Source organism: Calonectris borealis, chromosome Z, assembly GCF_964195595.1.
Source record: "Calonectris borealis chromosome Z, bCalBor7.hap1.2, whole genome shotgun sequence".
NCBI classification, from domain to species: Eukaryota; Metazoa; Chordata; class Aves; order Procellariiformes; family Procellariidae; genus Calonectris; species Calonectris borealis.
In genome coordinates this window covers 62,096,678-62,119,761 of record NC_134352.1, presented here as the reverse complement: position 1 = coordinate 62,119,761, position 23,084 = coordinate 62,096,678, and the positions used below count along the sequence as shown (strand labels likewise).

General features: G+C 40.1%; 1 protein-coding gene across 2 annotated transcripts; it reads left to right on the top strand.

Moving 5' to 3' along the window:
* Nucleotides 1-553: 553 nt before the first annotated feature.
* Nucleotides 554-22,701, top strand: SLC30A5 (solute carrier family 30 member 5). Of its 2 annotated transcripts, XM_075137560.1 has the most exons (16): nt 554-761; nt 1,033-1,155; nt 3,015-3,081; nt 4,387-4,472; nt 5,820-5,907; nt 7,664-7,751; nt 9,025-9,101; nt 10,287-10,457; nt 11,076-11,364; nt 11,732-11,940; nt 13,033-13,190; nt 13,834-13,963; nt 15,447-15,672; nt 17,043-17,269; nt 19,219-19,347; nt 19,960-22,701. In XM_075137560.1, exons 1-16 carry the CDS (start codon nt 688-690, stop codon nt 20,128-20,130), a joined length of 2,313 nt encoding a protein of 770 aa, XP_074993661.1. In that variant the 5' UTR covers nt 554-687; the 3' UTR covers nt 20,131-22,701. The 2 variants fall into 2 exon arrangements, with proteins under 2 accessions (XP_074993661.1, XP_074993662.1); XM_075137561.1 differs by lacking the exons at nt 554-761; nt 5,820-5,907.
* Nucleotides 22,702-23,084: the final 383 nt, after the last annotated feature.

Sequence of the window (23,084 nt, the reverse complement as noted above, 5' to 3'; positions counted from 1 at the left end):
AGTGTGTTTTATCATTTTTAAAGCTCAGTTCCACTCGCCGTCTGTTCGCCTGTGCCCAGGCAACCCCTGGCCTCCCGCCCCAGTGCATCACTGCCAGGGACGCAGCGCCACGTACAAACCACCGCAGCTCGCTGAATGGGGGAAAAACGGTTCTCTGTGAAACAACACACTGCGAAATCACAAGGTTTCTTTTCGCATCGGACACCCAAGGCAGGCACCAGGCAGGATCCGCAGGGGACAGGCGTCATCCGGCACCCGCGGCCACAGACCGACCAATGGGCCTCGGGATCGGCGGGCGGCAAATGGCGGCCGCCGCCGCCGCCTGGGTAGCGGAACCCCGCCCGGCCCGCCGCGGCCCCGCGCTACCCCCGCCCCGAGGGGAGGGGAACGCCCCCGCCCTTCCCCTCCTTCCCGCGCCCCTCCGGCGTTTCCGGCGCCTGCGGACGTGCCTCGCCCCGCCCCCTGCCCCCTCCCCTGGGGCGCCTGCGCACTGCGCCCAGCGCATGCGCACGGGCCGGCGGGCGGCTTCCCCGCCCCTGCCCGCACGTCCCCTTCCCGCAGCGGCGGCCGGCCGGCCGCGGAGGAGGAGGTGCCCGCACTGCGGGGCAGGCGGGCCGCGCCGCGCCTGAGCGCTAGCACCCCTCCCCTCGCAGGGGCGCGGGGCCGTGCCCGCTCCCCCGCCCCGGCATGGAGGAGAAGTACAGCGGGCAGGCCTTGGCCGGCGGCGGCGTGCTGGGGCCCGTGGATGTGCCCAGCGCCCGGTAACGGCGGCGGGGGGGAGCGGCAGCTCCGCTGGGTGAGGGGTGCCTCGGGCGAGCCCCGGCGAGGGGGGCTGCTCGTTGCCGTCCCTCCCTTAGGGGAGCAGCGGGCATCGCCCTTCAGCCTTCGGGGGCGGCGGGAGCCGGCGGCCTCCTCCGCGGGAGGCGCCGGGCCGCCGGGGAGAGGGAGGGACCGGCGGCGGGGCCTGGGCCCGGGCGGCGGCGGCGGCGTGTGCGTGGTCGCAGGTGCAGACTGCCCTCTCTGCTTTTGCAGGCTGACTCGGTACATCGTGCTGCTGTGCTTCACCAAGTTTTTGAAAGCCGTGGGGCTGTTTGAATCCTACGATCTTCTGAAAGCCGTCCACCTCGTGCAGTTTATCTTTATAGTGCAGCTGGGGTGAGTGTGCAGGGAGTGAAGCCTTGCCTGCCGCCGTTACAGCACGCTTTGTCTGCCGTGTTCTTTGTAAGCATCAAGCTCACACCCTGCATTATGTTATTATAGATGAGTCGTGGAGAAGAAGGCATAGCAGTGGATCCAGGGAATACTCTGTTCACAGCAGTGTTTGTCCTTCATATCTCTGCTCACTATAATTTCAGAATCATAGAATATCTTGAGTTGGAAGGGACCCATAAGGATCATTGAGTCCAACTCCCTGCTCCTCGCAGGACTACCTAAAACTAAACCATATGACTAAGAGCATCATCCAGATGCTCTGTGAACTCTGACAGGCTTGGTGCCATGACCACTTCCCTGGGGAGCCTGTTCCAGTGACTGGCCACCCTGTCAGTGAAGAACCTTTTCCTAGTGCCCAACCTGAACTTCCCCTGACACAGCTTCATTCCATCTCCTCGTGTCCTATTGCTGGTCACCAGAGAGAGGAGATCAGCACCTTCCTCTCCGCTGGAAGTTGTAGGCTGTGATGAGGTCACCCCTCAGCCTTCTTTTCTCCAAGCTGAGCAAAGCAAGTGACCTCAGCTGCTCCTCCTAACTATTGCCCTCGAGACCTTTTACCACCTTGGTCAGCCTCCTCTGGACACACTCTAATAGTTTGATGTCCTTCTGTTGAGGCACCCAAAACTGCACACACTACTCGAGGTGGGACCACACCAGCGCAGTGTAGAGTGTGACGATCGCCACCCTCGACCACCCAGCTATGCTGTGCTTGATGCACCCCAGGACATGGTTGGCCCTTTTGGCTGCCAGGGCACACTGTTGACTCACATTCAACTTGCCATCATCCCAAACCCCCAGAGCTCTTTCGATGGGGCTGCTCTCCAGCCTCTTGTCCCCCAGTTTGTATATATAACCAGGATTACCCCATCCCAGGTGGAGAATCTGGCACTTGCTCTTGTTACATTTCATGCGGTTGGTGATTGTCCAGCTCTCCAGTCTATCCAGATCTCTCTGTAAGGCCTCTCTACCCTCAGTAAACTTCAGTGTTTTTGCTACTTCAAAATTGAGCATCCTATGACCCTACTGATCATAGGAGACTCAGGCATGTCCAAATTTTCTTAAGAAGGGTGTAGAAGAAAAGCTTTCTTCCTTATAATTTATATTTTTGTGAGCTTCAACTGCTATTTTTCCCTGATTGAGAGCTAAAGTGTGGAAACTGGTATCAAATATACAGAAATAACCTTTGCAGACACAATCCTGCTTCACGTTTACCTGATACGATGCGGAATAGCATTTCTGCAATAAACTTGGCGGAGCTGGAACATTTGGAATCTCGTTTTTTCCTTTTATTTCAAATTTGTTTACATTTCTGGGCTTCTCACTTGCATGTTCCCAAGCAGCACAGTCTTCTTCCCCATCACTTACTCTTGATCCCAGTTGAGGAAGATGCATGCTGTTTCTTACCATTTCTAACAGGACTGTGTATTCGGCATTTCATATTGTGAATAAGTCTTTGGGTGTATGTATCTTGCTAATAATACAGTATTATTTCTCCTCAAAACTCCTGAGATCAGTTATTTTCATTTTTGTAAATCACAAGTAGACTTCTCATTAGCCATTCTCTGAAGAACTTACTTTTAAAGTTGACCAGAACTGAAGTTCACTTGTCATCACCTTTGTACTGATATCTGACATGTGTAATGCAGCAGGGAAAATAAAACCAATGAGTGTGGTCAGTGTGGCCTTTAACGAAACATGTAGAGGAAGCTGCTGTGTAGACAGAGCCTGATATGAGAGACCCAGTTATTTAGAGCTGGTTTGAATAAAACCCACTAATAGAGAAAACTTTCTCCTTTTAACAGGTCTGCATTTTTTATGGTTTTGTTTCAAAAACCATTTTCTTCTGGGAAAGTGGTAACCAAGCGTCAGGTGAGTTGACATATGTAGTAGTGATTCACATCCTTGTAGATGCTCTTTACAATGTGGCTCTTGCGAAAAATGAAAGTGGAACAAAGGTTAGTCCACTTGGAAGATGTGGTTGCAACTTCCATAAGTGTGTAACTAACCATGTCTAGTGCGCTGTAGAAAACAATCAACATTTTTAGCTTTGTCAGCTCCTTTTGAGAGTGTCATGAAAAGATTGGTCCTTGGCAATACAAGCACCTATTTTGAGGATTGGATTTTCAAAAAGAGCTTAGTCTACTTAGCTGACTTCGACAGTTTAGAAGGGCAATTTCTGGACCGCCAGAATGTCGAAGTGCTTCAGCTATGTCCCCCGCGCCACAAGAGTGCTTTCTGTGTGGTGCATTGTGATGAGGGGCTAGTGTAACTGCTCTTGAGACCTGTGGTGAGTTCCCAGTATCCAGAGAAGTTAGAGTAGGGCCAGGTTGGAACTTGCAGTTTTGTAAGAAATAAATTTTCTTCACCTGCTGCATATTCATCTTGGTTTTATGTAATTGTGTGCGCAAAAACTTGATCCGTGCATGATGTTACCAGTGTATGCGCTAAGTAAAGAGAATCTGAAGGATAGCCTCATAAGTGTTCCAAATGTCAACTGCTTTCATGATTAGATACGTATTTTAAAGTGTGAACAGGAATAAATTGCATCTTTGATTTGTGTTCAGAAAAATCTGTCCATTTATTGTTTCACTATTGCTAAAAATTTTAAAATTCTTATTTTGAAGATGTGATGTTTGTCATAGGCACTTTGTCGTGTTTAATGTATTTCCAAAATGAATTACTTTTCTTGCATTTAAAGTTAATAATGTATTGAATTATAACCTGCTTCCCAAAGAAAGAATTTAGCACGTGCATAAATATTTGTAGACTTAAGGTCTGAGTCTCTTTATCTTGGATGTTTTATCTAGTTCTATATATGTTTATCAGATATATAAAATAGGTTACAAAATAAACAGCATCTTTGGCAGGTAAAGGGACTTGATTTTTTTCAGCCTTTTTTTCAGGCTTTTTGTTAAAGAGATCTCAGACTATAGTATAGAATCTAGTACTGTGGTAGAAAAGAAATAAGTAACTCCGGTTCATAATATGTGCAAACAAATCTTAGTTGCCTGCCAAAGTAGATAAGAAGATAATCATACTCTAAATCTTGCAGAACTTGCAGAGGGTATGTTTTCCTCTCTATTTCTACAGCTACTGTGCTAAAAGAATGCTAATGATGGGATATTTATTTTGAAACCGTGGAGAAAATTATAATGAAACACCTTTCTTTTGTAGTGGATCAAAATTTTTAAGCATGCTGTTGTGGGATGTATCATTTCACTCTTGTGGTTTTTTGGCCTTACTCTTTGTGGACCACTGAGGTAAATATATATTTACTGTAAAGAATGTTTTCTCTTTTCAAAGCTAATTTTTGTGATCTTTCCCTGTCTTGCTCCTGTGTTTTTTGTTTTCTGTCCGTCAGCCCATGATGCCAGCCTTTTGCTTTATTTTTTGAAATTTTAAATGAATGTTTATGCTTTTTCCTGTGAACTCTGTTGTGCTTTGGAAAAACTACATATGATTTTCCATAGAACTTGTAATTTTCTTCATTCTTTGACAAGATGCCAGTGAAATTCTTGATAGTGCTTAAACTGTTGATATGAGTGATACAAGAAGATCACTGACTGTTTTACTGACTGTAGTTTTCATCATTTCCCTAGTCTTGTTTATGTTGCCCCAATTGTTTATTTAACTGTTTGAATTCCGTGGCTTCACAGCTACTGGTAGGAGGTTGTATTCCTGTGCCAGGTGACTAGAATCAATTTCTGCATTTGCTGCAGGGCACTGCTTTATCTGGTCATATGCCAGTGCTGTGCTGGAATTGGGTAGCATTAGGGCATATACTCCGAGTAAAATCACTTGTGCTGTTTGTTAGCAGTACCAAGTAACTATAAAGGAACAATATTAGACTTCCAAAAATGAAGGTTAATGTATTAGAAAGCATCTTTCATTAGAGAGAGGAAGGTGAAGCCTTAAATGATACATTTTATGAAGTTGAAGTTTTATCCTCTACACAGGAGAAGGCATACCTGAGAATAATAGGATTTCTTTAAGAAATACTGTAGTGCCTTTCTGGATGCTGGCAGTCTTCCCAAACAGAACCAGTAATGTGGGCCCTAGCAGGTTGTATTGCTATGCAGAGAATGGCTGAAACATTTGGTAAACTTGACAGCAGCTATTACTTTCATGTTCTGCTCTGGAAAGCTGTCAATATAGCTTGTTAGTCAGCCTTTGCTGTCTGGAGGAGATAGTGTGCAAGTTAGAATTCCTTATTTTCAGCAATTAAGAGGTTCTGAGGTTGCATAAATACTAAATAAATACTAAATAAATAAATACTAAATACATAAATACTAGACCATCAACACCTCAATAAACAGGATGTAATACAACAGAACAGGACCTCTTTTTGCTGGGAGCCAGAAACTTGGTTTAGAGGAGGTATTGTAATGGGAATAATAATTCCATCTTGAGCAAGTTAGTATCTTCTTGTATTACTAGAAGAAAGTACAATTTAAAGTATTCTATAAATGAACAATTTTAATCTGTTCCTTGAGTTAGGAAGTTCCTTGTTTTGTGATATGTCTAGCTGTCCGCAGCTAGATCTATATCAAGCTTGTGAGGTAAACTCCTTGTAAGCGGACATAAGTGTTTATTTCACTTTTTTATAGGACATTGTTGCTGTTTGAGCACAGTGATGTGGTTGTGCTATCACTTCTTAGTGTCTTGTTCACAAGCTCAGGTGGAGGACCAGCAAAGGTATTTAAAAATTTATTTTACCACCTGTAAAAAATACTGAAATATAAATTCAAATACTACTTTACCTGGAACAAACAGTGTTTTGGACTTAACGATTGTAGAAACTGTGCTTTTTTTAGTTTAATTAGTGGTGAAATGATACGATGTACTACTTGCAATAATAAATGTGACATTAAGAGAGAAACATTGGGTGAAGCTGTTGGAGATCTAGAGTAGATATCTGAGAAGTTTTTCTGTTTGTAGGCAGAAAGGAACCTTGAGAATGATTTTTGCACTTCAGCATTCTTTGTAATGGGATTTTGGGTTCAACCTGACAAAAGGACATATGTGCGTGTAGTGGTCCTGGCCTTTAGGCACAGAAGTCCAGCAATACAGACTCCAGATCCTTGCCTAGCCTTTTCAATGTCTGTAGCTTTCCACATATTTTGTTTTTTCTGCCAAAAAGTTCTCTAAGTACTTCAGTGTCTGCATGAGCCTATATGTGCTGAATACTTGGGCCCAGTCTTTCACTTAATCAGAGATCTATACTTGAAACATCCTTTGTCTGAGTCCCATTACATACAATTTTGCAAGATGTTCTCTAACTGTGGCTAATCAGCCCTAAATGGAATGAGCTCATCCCAGCACTTACCAGTCTTGGCCACTTTCTCTCAAAACCAGTGATAGTTGGAGAAAGATACCTTATGATGTCGTATACCTGAGGCTAGAGTACTTGCTGTGGAAGAGAAAGTCTGGCTTTGGTGCCGCCTCAGGCTGGGAGTTTTGAAATCTGTTTCGTAACTGCTGCTGGAGGCCCCTAATCACTTTTAGGCTGGCCTTAGAGTGAATAGCACAGTCATCTGCTCTGATACTCTACCGCCGCCCCCCCTCAAACTGAGATGCTTGGGGCATCCAGCATGAAACTCTTCACCTAAAAGACAATTTTTTTCTGCAGCCATCCACCCAGAGGGTAAATGTAGAGCTTCAGAGACGTTCTTTGTCAGTCTGTATCTTAATGGGCAGTTAAGCTGCATGTCCAAGGCAGCAGAAAAAAGGGAGCGATAACCCTGTCCTCTGGATGTTTCAGCTTTATGAAGAGAACTGTGGCAAAGAGAAGTCAGCTGACTTTCCAAAACAAGAATGTGATAGCTGTATTTGGCTTCAGAGGATGAATTGTAATAGTAGTTTTTAGCCGCAGAGCGCAGTGTTTTGCCAAGATGATGAATACCAAAATCGCAGTGTTTTAAGTCAGGGTGGTGAAAGCTGGAATTTCATAGTTACCTCTGTCCCTTCCTCACAAAAGCACTGCAGAGCTCTGCTTTCGCAGAGCCTTTGCACAGTGCTCTAGCCTTTACCTCCCATAAGACAAAATTACAATTTGTCCGCTAGATCTTTTTTATAGCTCCTTGATGCTACAAAATATTAAATCATCAGGCTTAGGTAGCTCTGCATTCTGGCAGGCAGAAACACACCATGGAGAAGGAAGCAATCACACTTCAAGTTTGTAGGGTGCAAGCTTCTGGCTTGTTACAGTGGTGAGTTGCCCTGAGTTACCTGGTAAATCTGAAAAATGGAATAAATAAAAAAAAGTTATATTGTCAAGGTCACTTTTTCAAAAAAATGGGTTTTTTCCTCATGTTTTTCTTACCGAACTAAAATATGCTTACGTTGATCAGGAAGGGGGGAAGGAAGGGGCTGATTTCCTGGATTTTTTTACATTAATCTGTTACAGAATATTATAAAAATATTTGGGGTTTTTCGTTTTGTTTCTTTACAGACAAGAGGTGCTGCATTTTTCATCATAGCTGTCATTTGCTTACTACTTTTTGATAATGATGACCTCATGGCTAAAATAGCAGAACATCGTATCCTTCCTTGTTATGTGTAAGAGCAAGTGCCTGTTATTACTGGAGCAGAGAGAATGTGAAGTTGAATGCACTGAATTAAATATGCTTGAATTTTTTTTTACAGGAATCTTACCTATCAAGAATACTATAGATAAGATTTTACTTTTACATCTAAACACTGATATTTACAGATGAATTAATGGCATTGCTTAATTTGTTGATAACTTAGAACATAGCTATAAATTTTAAGTTGTAGTTAAAGGCTCCCTACCCATTTGCACATGTCAAACCACTTAGGATTGCTAGAAGCTTTTTTGATCAGCTCTCAGTTTTTTAGAAATTCTAGACATAATGGCTGTAGCCTGAGTGTGTGCAGTAAATTGTTGACAGCCTGGCTGGCCGTCTTTTTGGTATATCCAGAAAGATTGTTTTGTGCTTTTGCAAATGTGGTAATGTCAGTTCATCTGCTAAGCTGAAAAGTGATGTGAAATAGCCTGCAGCAGCTCCAACAACAATGGACTTTAAACTGCAACTGGGAGCTAGCTAACAAGCTTTCAAAGCCACTGAGTTAGTTGGAAGTGATTCTGAAGTCAGTTTTCAGCACGTCTTCCCATCATAGTGAAGTATACTGACAAAAAGTGGTACATCTAAGGATGGGCAGTAAAAACAAACAAGGTGAAAGTAAACTTTCTCAAAGAAGGATGAAAACATGGAATTACAGACGCAAATGATACTTTCAGGAATAGTATCGATTAATCCACTGAGTTTTCAGCGAGTAAATTCATTGCTAAAGTGCCCTCTAGTAGTTTTCCCAAAAGATATCATTATTTTAATCTTCGCTGGATTATGCTTGTCAATTACTGCTTGTTTTCTGAAGTTTAAATATTTAGAAACTGGAAGGATGTAGATCATATTTTAGAAACCTCACTGTTTTAGTGCTTTTAGTGAAAATCAGTCTGATTTTTAATGCTGTTGAGTATATTTTTCGAAGTTTGGTTGCCAAAATTAACATAAATCCTGTATCATGACTACTGTGGAGTATTTAACAGTGACTGTGTTCTCATGTTTTAAAATACTCTTTTTTTTTCAATTTTTTTTTCCCAAATATTTTAAACTGTTTATTTTCTATGGAATTACTTTCATCTTTCCTAAATATTAAGGATATGACGAATCTTAAAGCTCAGTTTCTTTACTTCTGCTTCCTGTGGTCTTCTGCTACATCTACCTGTTCTTTGGTTTGGAAAAAAAAAATCATCAAATGAAACTTTTCCTTAATTTTTTTTTTATTTAGCTGAGGGGCATCATGACAGTGCTCTTACCCATGTTCTCTATACCATCATTGCTTTCCTGGGTGTTGCAGATCACAAGGTAAAGAACTTGTATTTTAGTAGGTTAATATTTATCTAAGTTTTGTCGGTAAGCATTTCACCAGCTCAGAGCTAATCCAAGCCTAAACCAAAACAAAAAGTTCAACATCCCCACCCCATATTGGAACTGAACTAGCACTGTAATTTTTACATCTCGATTGAGTATGAGCAGCTTCAGTGCAGCAAGCCAAACCATCCAATATTCAACTTGTATAGCTGATAAGGACTTTGCTGTAATGTGTAACCTAAAAAGTCTCATTAAAATTATCATAAAGTACTTCATGTCATCAGTGTTCTGGATGTTCATAATGCTTTGCATACATACGTTTCTTGCTCACTTTTGGGGTCTGTGTTTTGTTACTGCTTCTTTATCTTTCCACATTCTTTCCTTTACTTGAGACACTTGTATTTGAGGACACAGATTCTGATACTTCTCAGTAGTATAGTCCCATTATGATTGGTGGCATGAATAACCGAGTATCAAAATCTTACTGTACGGGATTGACCTGGCTGATTGAGTTGTTCTGTTAGCTTAGTCTTGTTGCTAAAGTGGCTGCACTAAGGACTAAAACAGGAAACAAAAATATATGGAGCAGCTGAGAAAGTATTAATATAAAAATAAATCAAATGTTAGAGAGACTGGTTAACTGTGCGCAAAGCAAGTGTGATGTAAGGGAAATGAGATTCTGTGTGTGTATCTTGTGATTCATTTATAGAACAATTCTGAAAGAAAATATTGTGAAGAAATATGATACGGTGCGATTAAAGATAAGTGAATGAAAAGGTTATGAAAGGATTAGAGGCCAAGGTGACATGACACTTTTGAGGTTTACATATACTTTCAACACTTTTAATAATGGAAGATACGAAACCTAGTTTTGTGTGATTTTTCTTTTTCCTTGTATGCTGTTCACTACCAATTCGCTGCTGTTGTATGCCAATTAACACTATTGAGAGTTTTAAACTTCAAGTCATATTAGGCTGTTGTGAGTAGTGCTGAGGTATAACCATGTATGCCATGTTACTGTTTTTAACTGGAGTAACAATTAGAGGAAATATCCTGTCTTTGGCTTTTGTTGATAAGTTGAGGAAAGCATATTAATCTTTTTTCATGTAAGTGTCACTTTGTTTGGAGTGAGGTATTTAGCTCTCAAGAAATGCTAACGGGATCCCTCTGTGTTTCCAGGGAGGAGTACTGCTTCTGGTACTGGCATTGTGCTGTAAGGTTGGTTTTCACATGGCTTCCCGAAAACTATCTGTAGATGTAGGTGGAGCCAAGCGTCTTCAAGCTTTGTCTCATCTTGTTTCCGTCGTTCTGTTGTGCCCATGGGTCGTTGTTCTCTCTCTGACAACAGAGGTAAGACAGCAAGTATAAAAATAAATCATTTTTTGTAATGCTTGTGCTTGTGAAGTGCAATTTAAATCTTTCCTTTAAAATATCTTTAAAATTACCAAAGTTGCCATCTTTATTTTTCTTGTAAGCTCTGTTTGAAATTTTTCCTCTATATTTTGGTGTTTATCTGCATGATACCTTAATTTTCTCTTTTGTGTGATAACTTTATTTCATCTTTCTAGCTCAGATACTATATCCTGAATTGATATACTAACATTACACAAGTATTAATGACTGTATAAATACAGGGCTTTTTTATTCCTGAAGAGTAGATTATTGCAATTTAAAGACATGTACGTTATGCCTGCATGCTTAGGGAGAGTAGACCATTGTTAACATGGCATTGCATATGGCACTGCTTTTAAACATATGAAAGTATTTAAAATAAGGTACTGTAATGCATATTAGCTGTCTTTCTATAGCTGGAATGTGGTTTTATATGATACATTGAAAATATAAAAGTATTTATGTTTTGATGGATTGCTGAAAACATTTGTAATAAAAGCGAACTACATTTAATGCTGTATGTACAATCCCATCTAGTGGTGAACAGTCCTCTCTTAAATATGTTTTTTCTTGCAGAGTAAAGTAGAGTCTTGGTCTTCCCTCATCATGCCTTTCATAACAGTCATCTTTTTTGTTGTGATCCTGGACTTCTACGTGGAGTCCATATGCTCTGTCAAGATGGAAGCTTCCACGTGTGCTCGATATGGATCCTTTCTTATTTTCATTAGTGCACTGCTTTTTGGCAACTTTTGGACACATCCAATAACAGATCAGCTTCGAGCTATGAGCAAGCCACCACACCATGAAAGCACAGAGCACGTTCTTTCTGGAGGGGTGGTAGTGAGTGCTGTCTTCTTCATTTTATGTACGTATTCTTATATATCTTTTAATAAATCTGTTGTCTGTGTGACTGGGAAGGCAATCAGAAAATGGATGTGTGCAGAATTCTTTTGCATGAGCTTTTATGGATTCTTTTGAATAAAAAGGGCCTGTAACTTTGTGCTCTTTTACTGTCTGTCTACAAAAAAAAGAACGTAATAGATCTGTTCTGTTGTGGAAGTGATGATCTAATCTTACATAGTAATGAAATCTAATGATAAACCTCAAAATGAAGTTGACAATCACTTTGCTGCCTGCAAATCTCATGTAAGCTTTGATTGCTGATAAAACACATTATAAAATAGCTGTGAAGCTTAGAACCGGCCACAAAAACTTCAATACTTTCCTTGCAGCTGCCAATATCCTGTCCTCCCCCTCCAGGAAAGGGCAGAAGGGTACCCTTATTGGCTATTCTCCCGAAGGCACTCCTCTCTATAACTTCATGGGTGACGCGTTACAGCAGAGCTCCCAGTCGTTACCCCGGTTTATTAAGGAGTCACTGAAACAAATCCTTGAGGAGTATGATTCTAGGCAGATCTTCTATTTCTTGTGCCTAAATCTGGTAAGTGCATGGTTTTTTTTCAAACCCAATCACAGTAGTACATACATAGTACATAGTACAGTAAGAGGAGTTACTCTTTAAAAGGTTCCCATGATTGTTTGTTTTTAAAGTGACCCTTGATAGAGTAGTTTCATTTGGTGGAATATTAAAATAGAAGATTCTTACGCTAATCTTACAGTAAGTGGCAGTTCACTTTGATTTGTTGTGACAGTGTGGCACTGGTTCTATGTGTAACTATTATGCCAATAAGTAAATACTTGAATGATGGTACGTTTAAGATTGCGGTATTTTGATGTTACCAGCAGATAAGCTGAAACGAATAAGGTGTTCAAGGATGGGGACTACAAAATATTAAGTGCGGGATTGAGCAGTGTCATTTTGGAGTAGGCTGGTTTTATTTCTAGCTTCTCTGTTTCTTGAATAGGAAAAGATCATGCGGTAAGCAAGATTAATAGAACCTCATTTGCAAATATCTCTCTTTATTCTTTGGCAATTATCAAAGAAAATAGGGGTTGAAACTTCGAAGTATCCGTGATAACTTTAAGGAATTCCATTATGGAATATGAAAGATGGGAAAGAAAGTTTATAGGCAGACCAAATAATAATAGTAAGTCATACAGGGAAAATGTATGTATTAAAAAAGTTCCTCATGTACCCTTCTCAAAACTAATTCACAAGATTTAAACAGTCAACTAATTGATGAAGAAAATTTTTACAGAACGGATGTATAGACAGCATTGCTTTTACACTAATAATAGATCAGATCAGAGTTGTTACATTGTTTAATGACAAAATACTTAAAACTGCACAACGTTAGTTTAAAATTCTAAATGAAAAAAATCTATTCCTGTAGAGGGTTCTTTTCTTAGGTGTAAGACTTTTGGGAGGGTAGGTTCAAAAATGTCTCTTCATAGACTTGGAATGTATCACTTATTTTTGTTTCGTTGGAGGAGAGAGAAAATGATCTAGAAATGCTTTGAACAATACCTTTGAAAACTATCAAGTGTCCTGTGAAAAGAATTTCCTGCTAACTACCAAGACTAAGTTACAAGTTAATGTTTGAGGAAAAATTCAAACTCTCTTTCGTTTTAGGCTTTCACTTTTGTGGAGCTTTTTTATGGAGTATGGACCAATAGCCTTGGTCTTATTTCTGATGGTTTTCACATGCTTTTTGATTGTTCTGCATTAGTGATGGGGCTTTTTGCAGCTCTGATGACAAGATGGAAAGCAACTCGCATATTTTCCTATGGGTATGTATATTAGGTTCTTTGAGGACTATCTGAAAATTATTCTACTTGCTCATTTTCAAAATGCCTTGCTATGAAGATATGTTTAGGATGTTTTAATGGTGCATGCTGTGGGTTGTTTGCTATGTCTCTTTTCTGTTTCATTTGTGTTCATGCTATTCCCTTCTTAGCCCAGCGAAAAAGTGTCTGAAATGTAATTTTCATTTATCTTTGCAAATAAAACTTTATCACTGTGAGTATTAGGTAGAAATTGCCTCATTCTACATATGTATGGATGTCAAACAAAAATATATGTTGAAAGTCAGTGTTTATATGAGGATTTCAACTGTGCTGACTTAGCAAAATTTGTATGGTTAAATTGCATAGCAGTTTAGCAGTTTGAAGCCCTGAATATGCAGCATATATTAAAAAATACGTACACTATTATAGCTTTATACTATTGGTGTTTGGACAGTTGCAAACTACCTCCCTCTTGATCAGAAATAAATAACCCAGAAATTAAGGCATGATTTTTGTGGCATTGAAGGAAAAAATCAAAGCAATCTCAATGCTGTATCAAATGTATTATAACTTTATTTATTTTAATTTTGAAATTTGTTCAGAGTACCCGTCCTTCACTCTCAAAAGTACATATGTTTGCTTTCAGGTATGGACGTGTAGAAATTCTCTCTGGATTTATTAATGGACTCTTTCTGATGGTAATTGCTTTCTTTGTCTTCATGGAATCGGTGGCCAGACTGGTGGATCCTCCAGACATAGATACAAATATGCTAACTGTAAGTTTTATCATTCTGTTTGAATGTTGTTTTGCCGCTAATGGTTCGTTTATGTTAGTCTTAAATAAAAAAAAAAAGCTAAGGAGGCTAAAGTTGTATACTGAAGATATCTAAACTGTGCCTTGACTTTTTAACGTACTCTAATTTTAAAATCCAAACTACATCTAGTTTTGAAATATGAAAGTATATGGGGTGAATATAATTTAATTATAACAGTTAAATTGAATTTTTTTCTAAGATGTTACGGCTGTAATCTTTCTAGATTGCGGTCTTCCTACATAAAAAGATACTAAGGAAATAATCTGTACAAGACTAAATTTGGTTCTGCTGTTGTGTATACCAATGTTAATTATTAAAGCAAAGATTTTGTATTAGTCTCTGAGAAGCCTCAAAAATCAGCCAGAATTCATAACGTTATGCCAAGTGTGTTACTATGGCATAAACAATCATGAAGCTGTGCGTAGCTAATCTTAATTACACCTGTGTCTCTCTACCTTCCACAGCCTCTTCAGGGGCTCCCCATTTAAATTTTCAAGCTTCCATCCCTTTCTTTCAAATGCAGTAGTTCATTTTCTTCAAACTAATCTTTTTTTTTTTATTATGAATTCTGCAAATCCAAGCCTTCATTTATCACATTTCCAGCTTCACTTGTTTTCTCTGTCACACACGCATATGAGAATTTGTGCTCTCCCGCTCTTTTGAGTAACAAAGAGAAAGATTTTTATGTAGGCAAAATTAGAAATGTGCATTGCTGGAATCGAGGCCTGATTCTTATTTTTTTTTCTTTTTAATCTTCAGTATTTGCTCCACTTTCACTACTGATTTTGGTTTTTGGGGGTGGGAGGGGTTACCCCCTCTACATGAGCACAGTCTGCATAGCCAACGAAAGGTCTGATAACCCCCAAGTAGGACTTGCTTAACTCCTTCATTAGCTGGAATTACTCTTACGCTTTGATAGTTTTTCAAGAGAAAAGTAGAAAAATAGGCAGACAGATAAAAAGCACAACTCAATCAATAAAGCAGTATTTTCTGTCTTCAGTTAAGTACAATTTTAGATGAGTGTGCGTGTCCTAGATACAGTACACATTTTTTTTGCCAATGAAAGCAAAGCAAAGCTTGTATTCAAACCACTTTATCTCTTTTTGAAAGTAAATAAAATCAATCACCCCTTCTTAAACTAAACTTGCTATCTTGTCCTGATTTGTGGATTCTAGGTTTTGCATTTTGGTGGTGGTTATTGGGTGGGGTTTTTGGGAAGGTTGGGGAGAATTGGGTTTTTTTGAGAGGGGAAGAAAATTCCTTTGAAACCAGCTTGTATACTGAAAGGAATATGATGAGGAATCCACATTAGAATAACCCTTCCGTTGATGTGAATGCTTCCACAGTTTTCCTTTATTAAGTGTACAGTGTTTCTGTTCTAGAAAATAAACTTCAACACCTGGGAAGATGTAGTGATGTTAACGACTTTTTCTCCCTCTCACAGCCAGTCTCTGTTGGAGGGCTGATCGTAAACCTGGTTGGTATCTGTGCCTTTAGCCACGCGCACTCCCATGGGGCTTCTCGGGGGGGTTGTCACTCACACGATCACAGCCATTCTCACCATGGGCACAGCCACAGCCATGGGCACGGCCATTCCCACAGTGACCATGGGCACAGCCATGGACATTCCCACGGGTCTTCTGGCGGAGGCATGAATACCAACATGAGAGGTAAGTACAGATTGTTGAATCATAAATGATGTATATGATTTCCAGCAGAATTTGAAGATTTTCAGTCCCCGTACTATGCATCATTCTTAGATCTCCAGAAGTGATCTGGCAGCCATTTAACGTACTATACGTGGATTTCTGAAACCGTTTCTTCATTAACGAGTTTAACTTGAAGAAACATAACTTGGAATGTTTCTTTGCATGGCTTTCTCAGATGTGGGTAATACGTAACGGCCAATAAAAAGCATTAATCTACAGTCTTCATTATTGAAAGAGCTTAAAGTTCATGGTTCTAAGTTCCATCTGGAAATGAAAGTACAAGATCTCTTATCTATAAAGATATTACCATGCTTCTAGGTATCCTGTGACAGCTGGTTGTAAAAACACTGGGGGAGGGGATGAGAAGCAGAAGAACAAATGCAGACCAGCAATCTAGAATATGCTTCTGTTTGTGATTCAGAAGATAATGTGGTAAAAATGAAACTTTCTTTTTCAAATCTAAAATCAGAAGCTAACCGAGAAGGGTAATACATGTAAAATTTCAGCACAGCTACTTCTTAGAATTTTTTCCCTAGTAGCTAGAAGGTAGTTATTTACCAACTGCCTGGCTTATAAAAAAATGTATAAAGGAATGAGTTTATTCATTGCATAAGGTTTGTCAGAGCGTAAGTTTTTTTAGCTAATAGTCTCATATTTCATTGGTTATTTTACGTTCTAATTCAGTTGGTTATTCTGTTGTCTGGCATTTTTGTGAAGTCTGCCCATACTCCTACCTATTTCAACATTCTTTCAAATCCTCATACTTACCTAGCACTAATCTTACAAATTATTAGAGATTATTTTTCTGTGCCTTTTGAGTGTATGCTGAGAATGCTGCCCACCATTAAAGCAGTATAAAGGATTGTTCCTAGCAGTAGCAGATAGACAATCTTCTTGTAAAATAGGAGCAGAGTTGGCATACAAAAAACAAATCATGCATTAAAATCTGTCAACATTAGCAGGCCTGATCTTTTTATCCTCTGTTAAGGATCAATGCGTCCCTCTATACGGAGTTAAGTGATTATGCTATATAGTACAAATCCCACTAACAATTTGAAGACTATTCACGTTTGGTTTAATCTGCAAATGCCTGGCTAGATCATTGCACTGTAAAGTAAAATGGGGTTTTCTTACATTGATTTGTAATTAAACATTAGAAAAGCTAAATGTTTTGTTTAATTTTGCATCCGGTTAGGCAGATAGTTGCCTCTGCTTAGCTTCAGGGGTACTTATCATATTTAATAAACCCTACTGTCTTTCTGCTGTTGAACATATACGTACATTTTAAACAGAACTGTTCAACTTAATCACTCAGTTTATTTTGTTTTCAGGTGTGTTTCTGCATGTGTTAGCAGACACTCTTGGCAGCATTGGTGTTATTGTATCCACGATATTTATTCAGCAATTTGGATGGCTCATAGCTGATCCGCTCTGCTCTCTCTTTATTGCTACATTGATTTTTCTTAGTGTTATTCCATTATTGAAAGATGCCTGTCAAGTGCTTTTGTTGAGGATACCTCCAGACCAGGAGAAAGACCTGCATGCTGCTTTAGAAAAGGTCAGAACTACAATTCTAAATGTTTTCATGTACAAACATACAAAGCTGTAATATTTTTAATAATTATTAAACTGAAGTAGTTCAGTCTGACAGCCTCCATTGTCTTAGACAACTTCATGTCTCAAGTTGTTTTAAATCTATTCTGCAGAGATGTGACAGGATTAGGAGTTCTACTGATTAAAGTTGTTTTGCAACTAAAAAAACTTTTACTGTTTTTTGCTTTTATGGGTAGCTCATGATTTCAGACAAGTATGGTGACACTGTGGGAAAGGTACATAGTACTAAGAAAGTAACAAGTAGCAATTGCCAAAAGCTTGCGACCTAAAAAACTTGTTGTGTACAGTTCAGGCTACAGGATTATGCCTTGAGCCTGTAATTGCAGGTTTTTTTACCTGTCCATATCATGAAGGGCATGCTGGTTCAGAGTAGGTGGGATGGCAGAAGTAAAGCTGTTTTTTCTAAATACTTTTTCATTCTAGTCCATTCTCTTCCTGTCTGCTGCAGTACAGTATCTACTTTGAGGCTGTACTTAGTCTTCACTGTTGGCTCATTTGAAGTTCCTGCCCAGAATTGTAGTGCAGACCTCAGCGTGGAGAACTCCTCTCTGCCAAAGAACTAGTTACATGTTCTTTGAGGATGCCATCAACTAGAGGCGGCAAGGAAGACTATCCTGATGGTGTCCTGTCAATTAGTAGAGGGGGTGATGTGTTCTTGTCTGCTTGAGAAAGAAAAGAATAAATGGAAATTGGCTGGGAGAGACTTGTCTAATGAAAGGAAAGTGAGGTGCAGAGTGGGGTTTCACTTTTTGATGAGGGAAGACAGCAATTCTGGGAGACTGAGGAAGAAGAAAGTACTTTTTGAAAACAGTCAAAGAGCAATTCATTAAAAGATAATACGAAAAGCATTTTAAAAAATAGATCACAGTAAAACAATATGCTTGCTGTAGGTTTACGCCAGCCAGCAGCCAGGCATTGGCACAGCCAGTTGCTCGCTCCCCCCTTTACCACCACCACTGCCGGTGGGACAGGGGAGAGAACAACAAGACCAAAAGCAAGAAAAATCTTTATATTGCAAGAGCAATATAAAGGCAGCCTAAAGGTGAAGGAAAGAGGAAAAAAACTAAGCAGTGCACCACCTTCCACAAGCAGACTGATGCCCAGACAGTCTGTAACCACCACCACCTTGGAAGCCAAAACACCCCCTTCTTCCTCTACCCCAGTTTTTATTGCCGAGCATGGCGTTATATGGCATGCAGTATCCCCTGGCCAACTTGGGTCAGCTGTCCCAGCTGTGTCCCCTCCCTCTTCTTGCCCACCCCCAGCCTACTCACTGGGGCAGGGGCAGAGTGAGAAAAAGAGAAAGCTTTGGCAGTGCCCAAGCACTGTTCAGCAATAAAAAAAAAAAAACACTGGTCTGTTACCAAAACTGTTTTAGCCACAAATCCAAAACACAGCACCTTACCGGCTGCTGTGAAGAAAGTTAAATCCATCCCAGTCAGATCCAGTACAAAGATCAATTTCAAAAAATGGTAAATTATGGGAAGATATTATGTCTCTGAACTAAGTCTAGCTATGATAACTAAATAGCTGTTTATCCTGGATAGTGAGGTAACAGATGCCCTAGAAATGGTTGAATGCCCAGCCAGCTTTCTGGTAGATCTGTCCATTGACATTATTGTGATCTGTACACTAAATCAGTTTTTTCCCATCCTATTTAGCATTGCAGTCTGCTGTGAATTTTCATTTAGTTTGACTTTTAGCTTCTAGTCTTTCACAGTATTAGCAAAATGACCTTTCAACACTACATATTTCTGTATACGGCTTAGCTGGAAAACTGCTTTGCTATACAGCTTCGTTTCCCTGTGAAATATTTGCCACCAATATCCATGTACATACACAAGTTTAAAATGTGTTCATAAAGGAATTGTTGCTAATGTAATTTATTTACAGATTCAGAAAATAGAGGGAGTCATATCCTACAGAGATCCTCATTTTTGGTGTCACTCTGCAAGTGTTGTGGCAGGTACAATACATGTGCAAGTGGTATCGGATGTGATGGAACAGAGAATTGTACAGCAGGTAAGGTGCAAGCGTTTTAGACCCTAATGTCTTAATTTCTTACTCTGTAGCTTTTTCAGTCATAGACTGAAGTTTGAAGCTGCTGTTTGTGATTATTTTTATAGCTATTAGTTAATGTCTCAGAGCTGGTCTCTAATGCAGTACTACCTCTTGCCTGCTAGCTCAGAAAGAGTTGTTTGAGCTCAGTTAAAACATCTGCCAAAACAATAACAAAAGAAAGTCTGGGGTTGTTTTCCTCACTGTTGAAGGTGGCACTATATCTGCTCTGAGAAAAGGAGGAGGAGGTGGATTTCATGCTGCAAAACAGGCAGTGAACAGTAGGGATATCTGGATGCTAATCATGGGTTTATAACTGGCTTACTAATATCTGTCTGCCTTGAGTTTTTCTTTTCCTTAAAAAGATACTTGTATGTTACGCAAGACACTGAGAATTACCCATTATGCAAAAGTTGCAAAGCCATACCCTCTGAGGCTAGTCTTCGCTTTCCAGAAAATTGAATTCTTTATGATGATACTTTTTTAATCCACAGTATTTCAGAGCCAGAATATTGCAAGTTACTGGGAGATGCATATAAAGTGTAATACTAATGTTAACCATATTGTTCTGTTCAGGTTACAGCGATTCTGAAAGATGCTGGCGTAAACAACCTAACTGTCCAAGTGGAGAAGGAAGCTTATTTTCAACACATGTCCGGACTCAGTACAGGATTTCAGGATGTCCTTGCAATGACTCAGCAACTGGAATCTATGAAATACTACAAAGATGGTACTTACATCATGTGATACAAAGTTGTGTTCACCAAAGGAGGTGTAAATGGCGAAGCTGTAGGATTCCATATTCGTATTACTTTTCATCAGGAGATCTTGCACATACATGTACAGAAACAAATGTACTATATATTTGAATTTTTTTAAGCATACTATCTTTATTAAAATTGGATCAAGATGCTTTTATAAAGGAAATAAGATGGACTTGAATATTAGCTGTATATGTGAAAATAATGGAAATCTTAAATACTGTACTTGGTGTTTATTAAACAGCAGACTTGCAACTTGTGGATGAGCATGGATATATTCCATAATTTCTCTTAAGTATGGAACATCATGATTATAATTTCATGTTAGCAGTGGGAAATGGAAATAGTTTATATTGGAATGCAAACATGATCAACTGAAAAATATTTTTCTTTCTTTCAAACATAGCTTGAAGACTCTTTGAATGAAAAAAAATACGCGTTTACTATAGGGAGTAAAAAGCAACATGAAGTCATGTTTTTTGCACACTGTTAGTGTCTTTATATTATGTCTTGGCTTACAAATCTGATTTCTAAACTTAATTTTAATTGATCAGAGCAAATAGACGTTACCATTTTAAATTTATATCAAATTATTTTTTTAAGGAGAGAAATCCACAGGTTAACAGTGAGAAATTGGGAGGGGAAAAAATTGCAGACAATTCTGTTTCCTGGGACTCAGAATCAAAAAAACACTCTGTAAAATAATTTTTTTGTACTTTTTGTATGAATAACTGCAAATGCAATAGTTTGAAGCTTAAAGCAATTCATCAGCGAGAATCCTAGCACTCAGCTAAACTTCGCCTTTGAATATATGTTATTCTGTCATTTACTTGATTTTTTTTCATACACAGCCGCAGGTGTACTGTAGCCAGCTGCAGCTTTGTGTACTACCCAAGGAACCAGTCCAGGTTTAAAATGCTGAACTGCGCCAGTAGTCTGGGACTTGGCAAGTTGCTGAAACAAACTGTAAATTGAGACTTCTTGACTGGAAAGAGAAAGAGTGTGTTTAAGAAAGAATTACGCGTGTTGGGGTCTTAATACTGTGAAGAAAACAAATCTCTGTCTTTAGTGAAAACCTCTCAACAGGGTAATAACATATGCCTTCAGAAGTAGTTATCCTTGTATTTGTTTACAGTCCTTCTGTGCCCCCTTTTCTTGTCTGAAGCCCTTAAATATTTTCCTTGGAATTCAGCAAATCAATTCAGTGGTTAGGAAGAATGAGTACGTCTTTTATCATTCCATGTATCACGGCAGTCTTATTTTGTCATATTGTCGTCTTGTTCTGGCATTTGGGATGAGTACTTGAGTGTCATTATAAAGACCAGACGATGTTAGTGGAATTTGAGGATAGAGTGATGTAGGAATTACATGATCAGATCAGATTCACCAGCAATGCCATTTGAAATGTCCTTGAGCAATTCCGCTTCTCTTGTGATCGCACTGTTTATACAAACTGCATAGTTTCTTTTGTTAAACAAGTTTGCATTCCATTCTCTTCCTCTGGTGCTGTGTCAAAACACTACCTGCAGTACAGGCCTGACTTGAAAAACTGTGGTCAGAAAGTCTCTAAAAGTTGCATTGCTTTCACATAGAGAGATGAAGATTGACTACACAAATCCCAGTCCCTCGCTTCTCGGGATAGCGCTGCAGAACCAGCCGAGTTCTCAAAACTTGATCCTGTTTTCTCCCGGTTTATGGTTTTGGCATAAATCACCTTGCCTCCTCCAGAAGGCTCAGGTCAGTTGACTGACAATTACAATTGCTACAATTACACTCGGCCTATGAGCAGGGTGATCTTCGGGTTTTGAAACCCATTTTCAAACAAAAAGCTTCAGTTAATATTTACATGTGCCACTCATACTTGAGGTGATTCTACTGCAGCTGGCAGCATTTCACCAAACCGAGCATTAGGTGAATGATTACGATAGGTAAATGGAAAGGGGGGTGATTCTTTTCACACGAAGTTAGCTTAACGTAATTGAAAAGCCTTCATGTGTGCCACAACCTTTTCTGAGCAAATTTCTGATTTCCTACTTCAGTTGCTAGCAGTAAGACCCGAAACAAATGAAGGTGGCTGGGACCACATTAGATGATCTTGGCAGTGAAGACCAGCGCATACCTGGATGCTTGGCAGGCAAGCGCGAACCTGCATCTTAACACGCGTTCGGCTGTTTTTTCTGTGTTACCTGACACACATGCACGGTGTTTCCCCAGCTAACCTGTCAGGAAGACAATGGCAATAAACATTGTCTGTCTTAAATTCGTTTAACAAGAGCCCGTACCTGGCGATAATCCTCCAAAGAAGGGTTCAGGCTTCCCCCCCCCGCAAGATCTATTAGAACGGTGCTGTAAGGGCAGGTTTTCAAATGATAGGTATGGGCCAATTGATTTATATTTTAATGAATACTGGGGGGGGGGGGGGAGTGTTTAGCCTAGTCATTTGATTTGTATGCAGACAGTTGCAGCAAACTGCAGCTATGTATTGTACATCTGGCAGCAAGCAATATACCTGTATATAATAAGGAAAAAATAAATGTGTTTTTCGATGATGTTTTAATTCTATGGAGTGCGTCTTTTTGGTTAAAAAATTAACTGGGGCGGAAACCGGAAAGCACGCTAAGAAAAAGCCTGTAAGAACAGAGCGCTGGCTGCGCAGGAGCAGCTTGAAACACACTGCAAAAACGAATTTCCTGGGCGTTTCGCGGGCACTTCCCTTGCCCTAGGCCCCGGGCCGGGGCGCCCGCCGCTGCGACGCCGGCGGTGGAAGCGTCAGCGGGAGCTCGCCGTCGAACCGGCTTTTCCCCGCGCTTCCGCTGTCGTGCCCGTCCGCCCCTCGCGCCGGCCCGGCTCTCCCTGTCGCCCCTGGGAGAGACTCCGCGGGCGGTCCACGCGCTCCCGTGGGGGCCGGGCCTCCGCGGGGGGAAGAGCCCGACACCGGCT

Bases quoted from the DNA above. Each gene is read 5' to 3' on its own strand.
- SLC30A5 (XM_075137560.1), top strand. From the start codon at position 688: ATGGAGGAGAAGTACAGCGGGCAGGCCTTGGCCGGCGGCGGCGTGCTG. The intron at 1,156-3,014 runs GTGAGTGTGCAG...TCCTTTTAACAG, and splicing joins ATCTTTATAGTGCAGCTGGG to GTCTGCATTTTTTATGGTTT. The intron at 15,673-17,042 runs GTAAGTACAGAT...TTTTGTTTTCAG, and splicing joins CATGAATACCAACATGAGAG to GTGTGTTTCTGCATGTGTTA.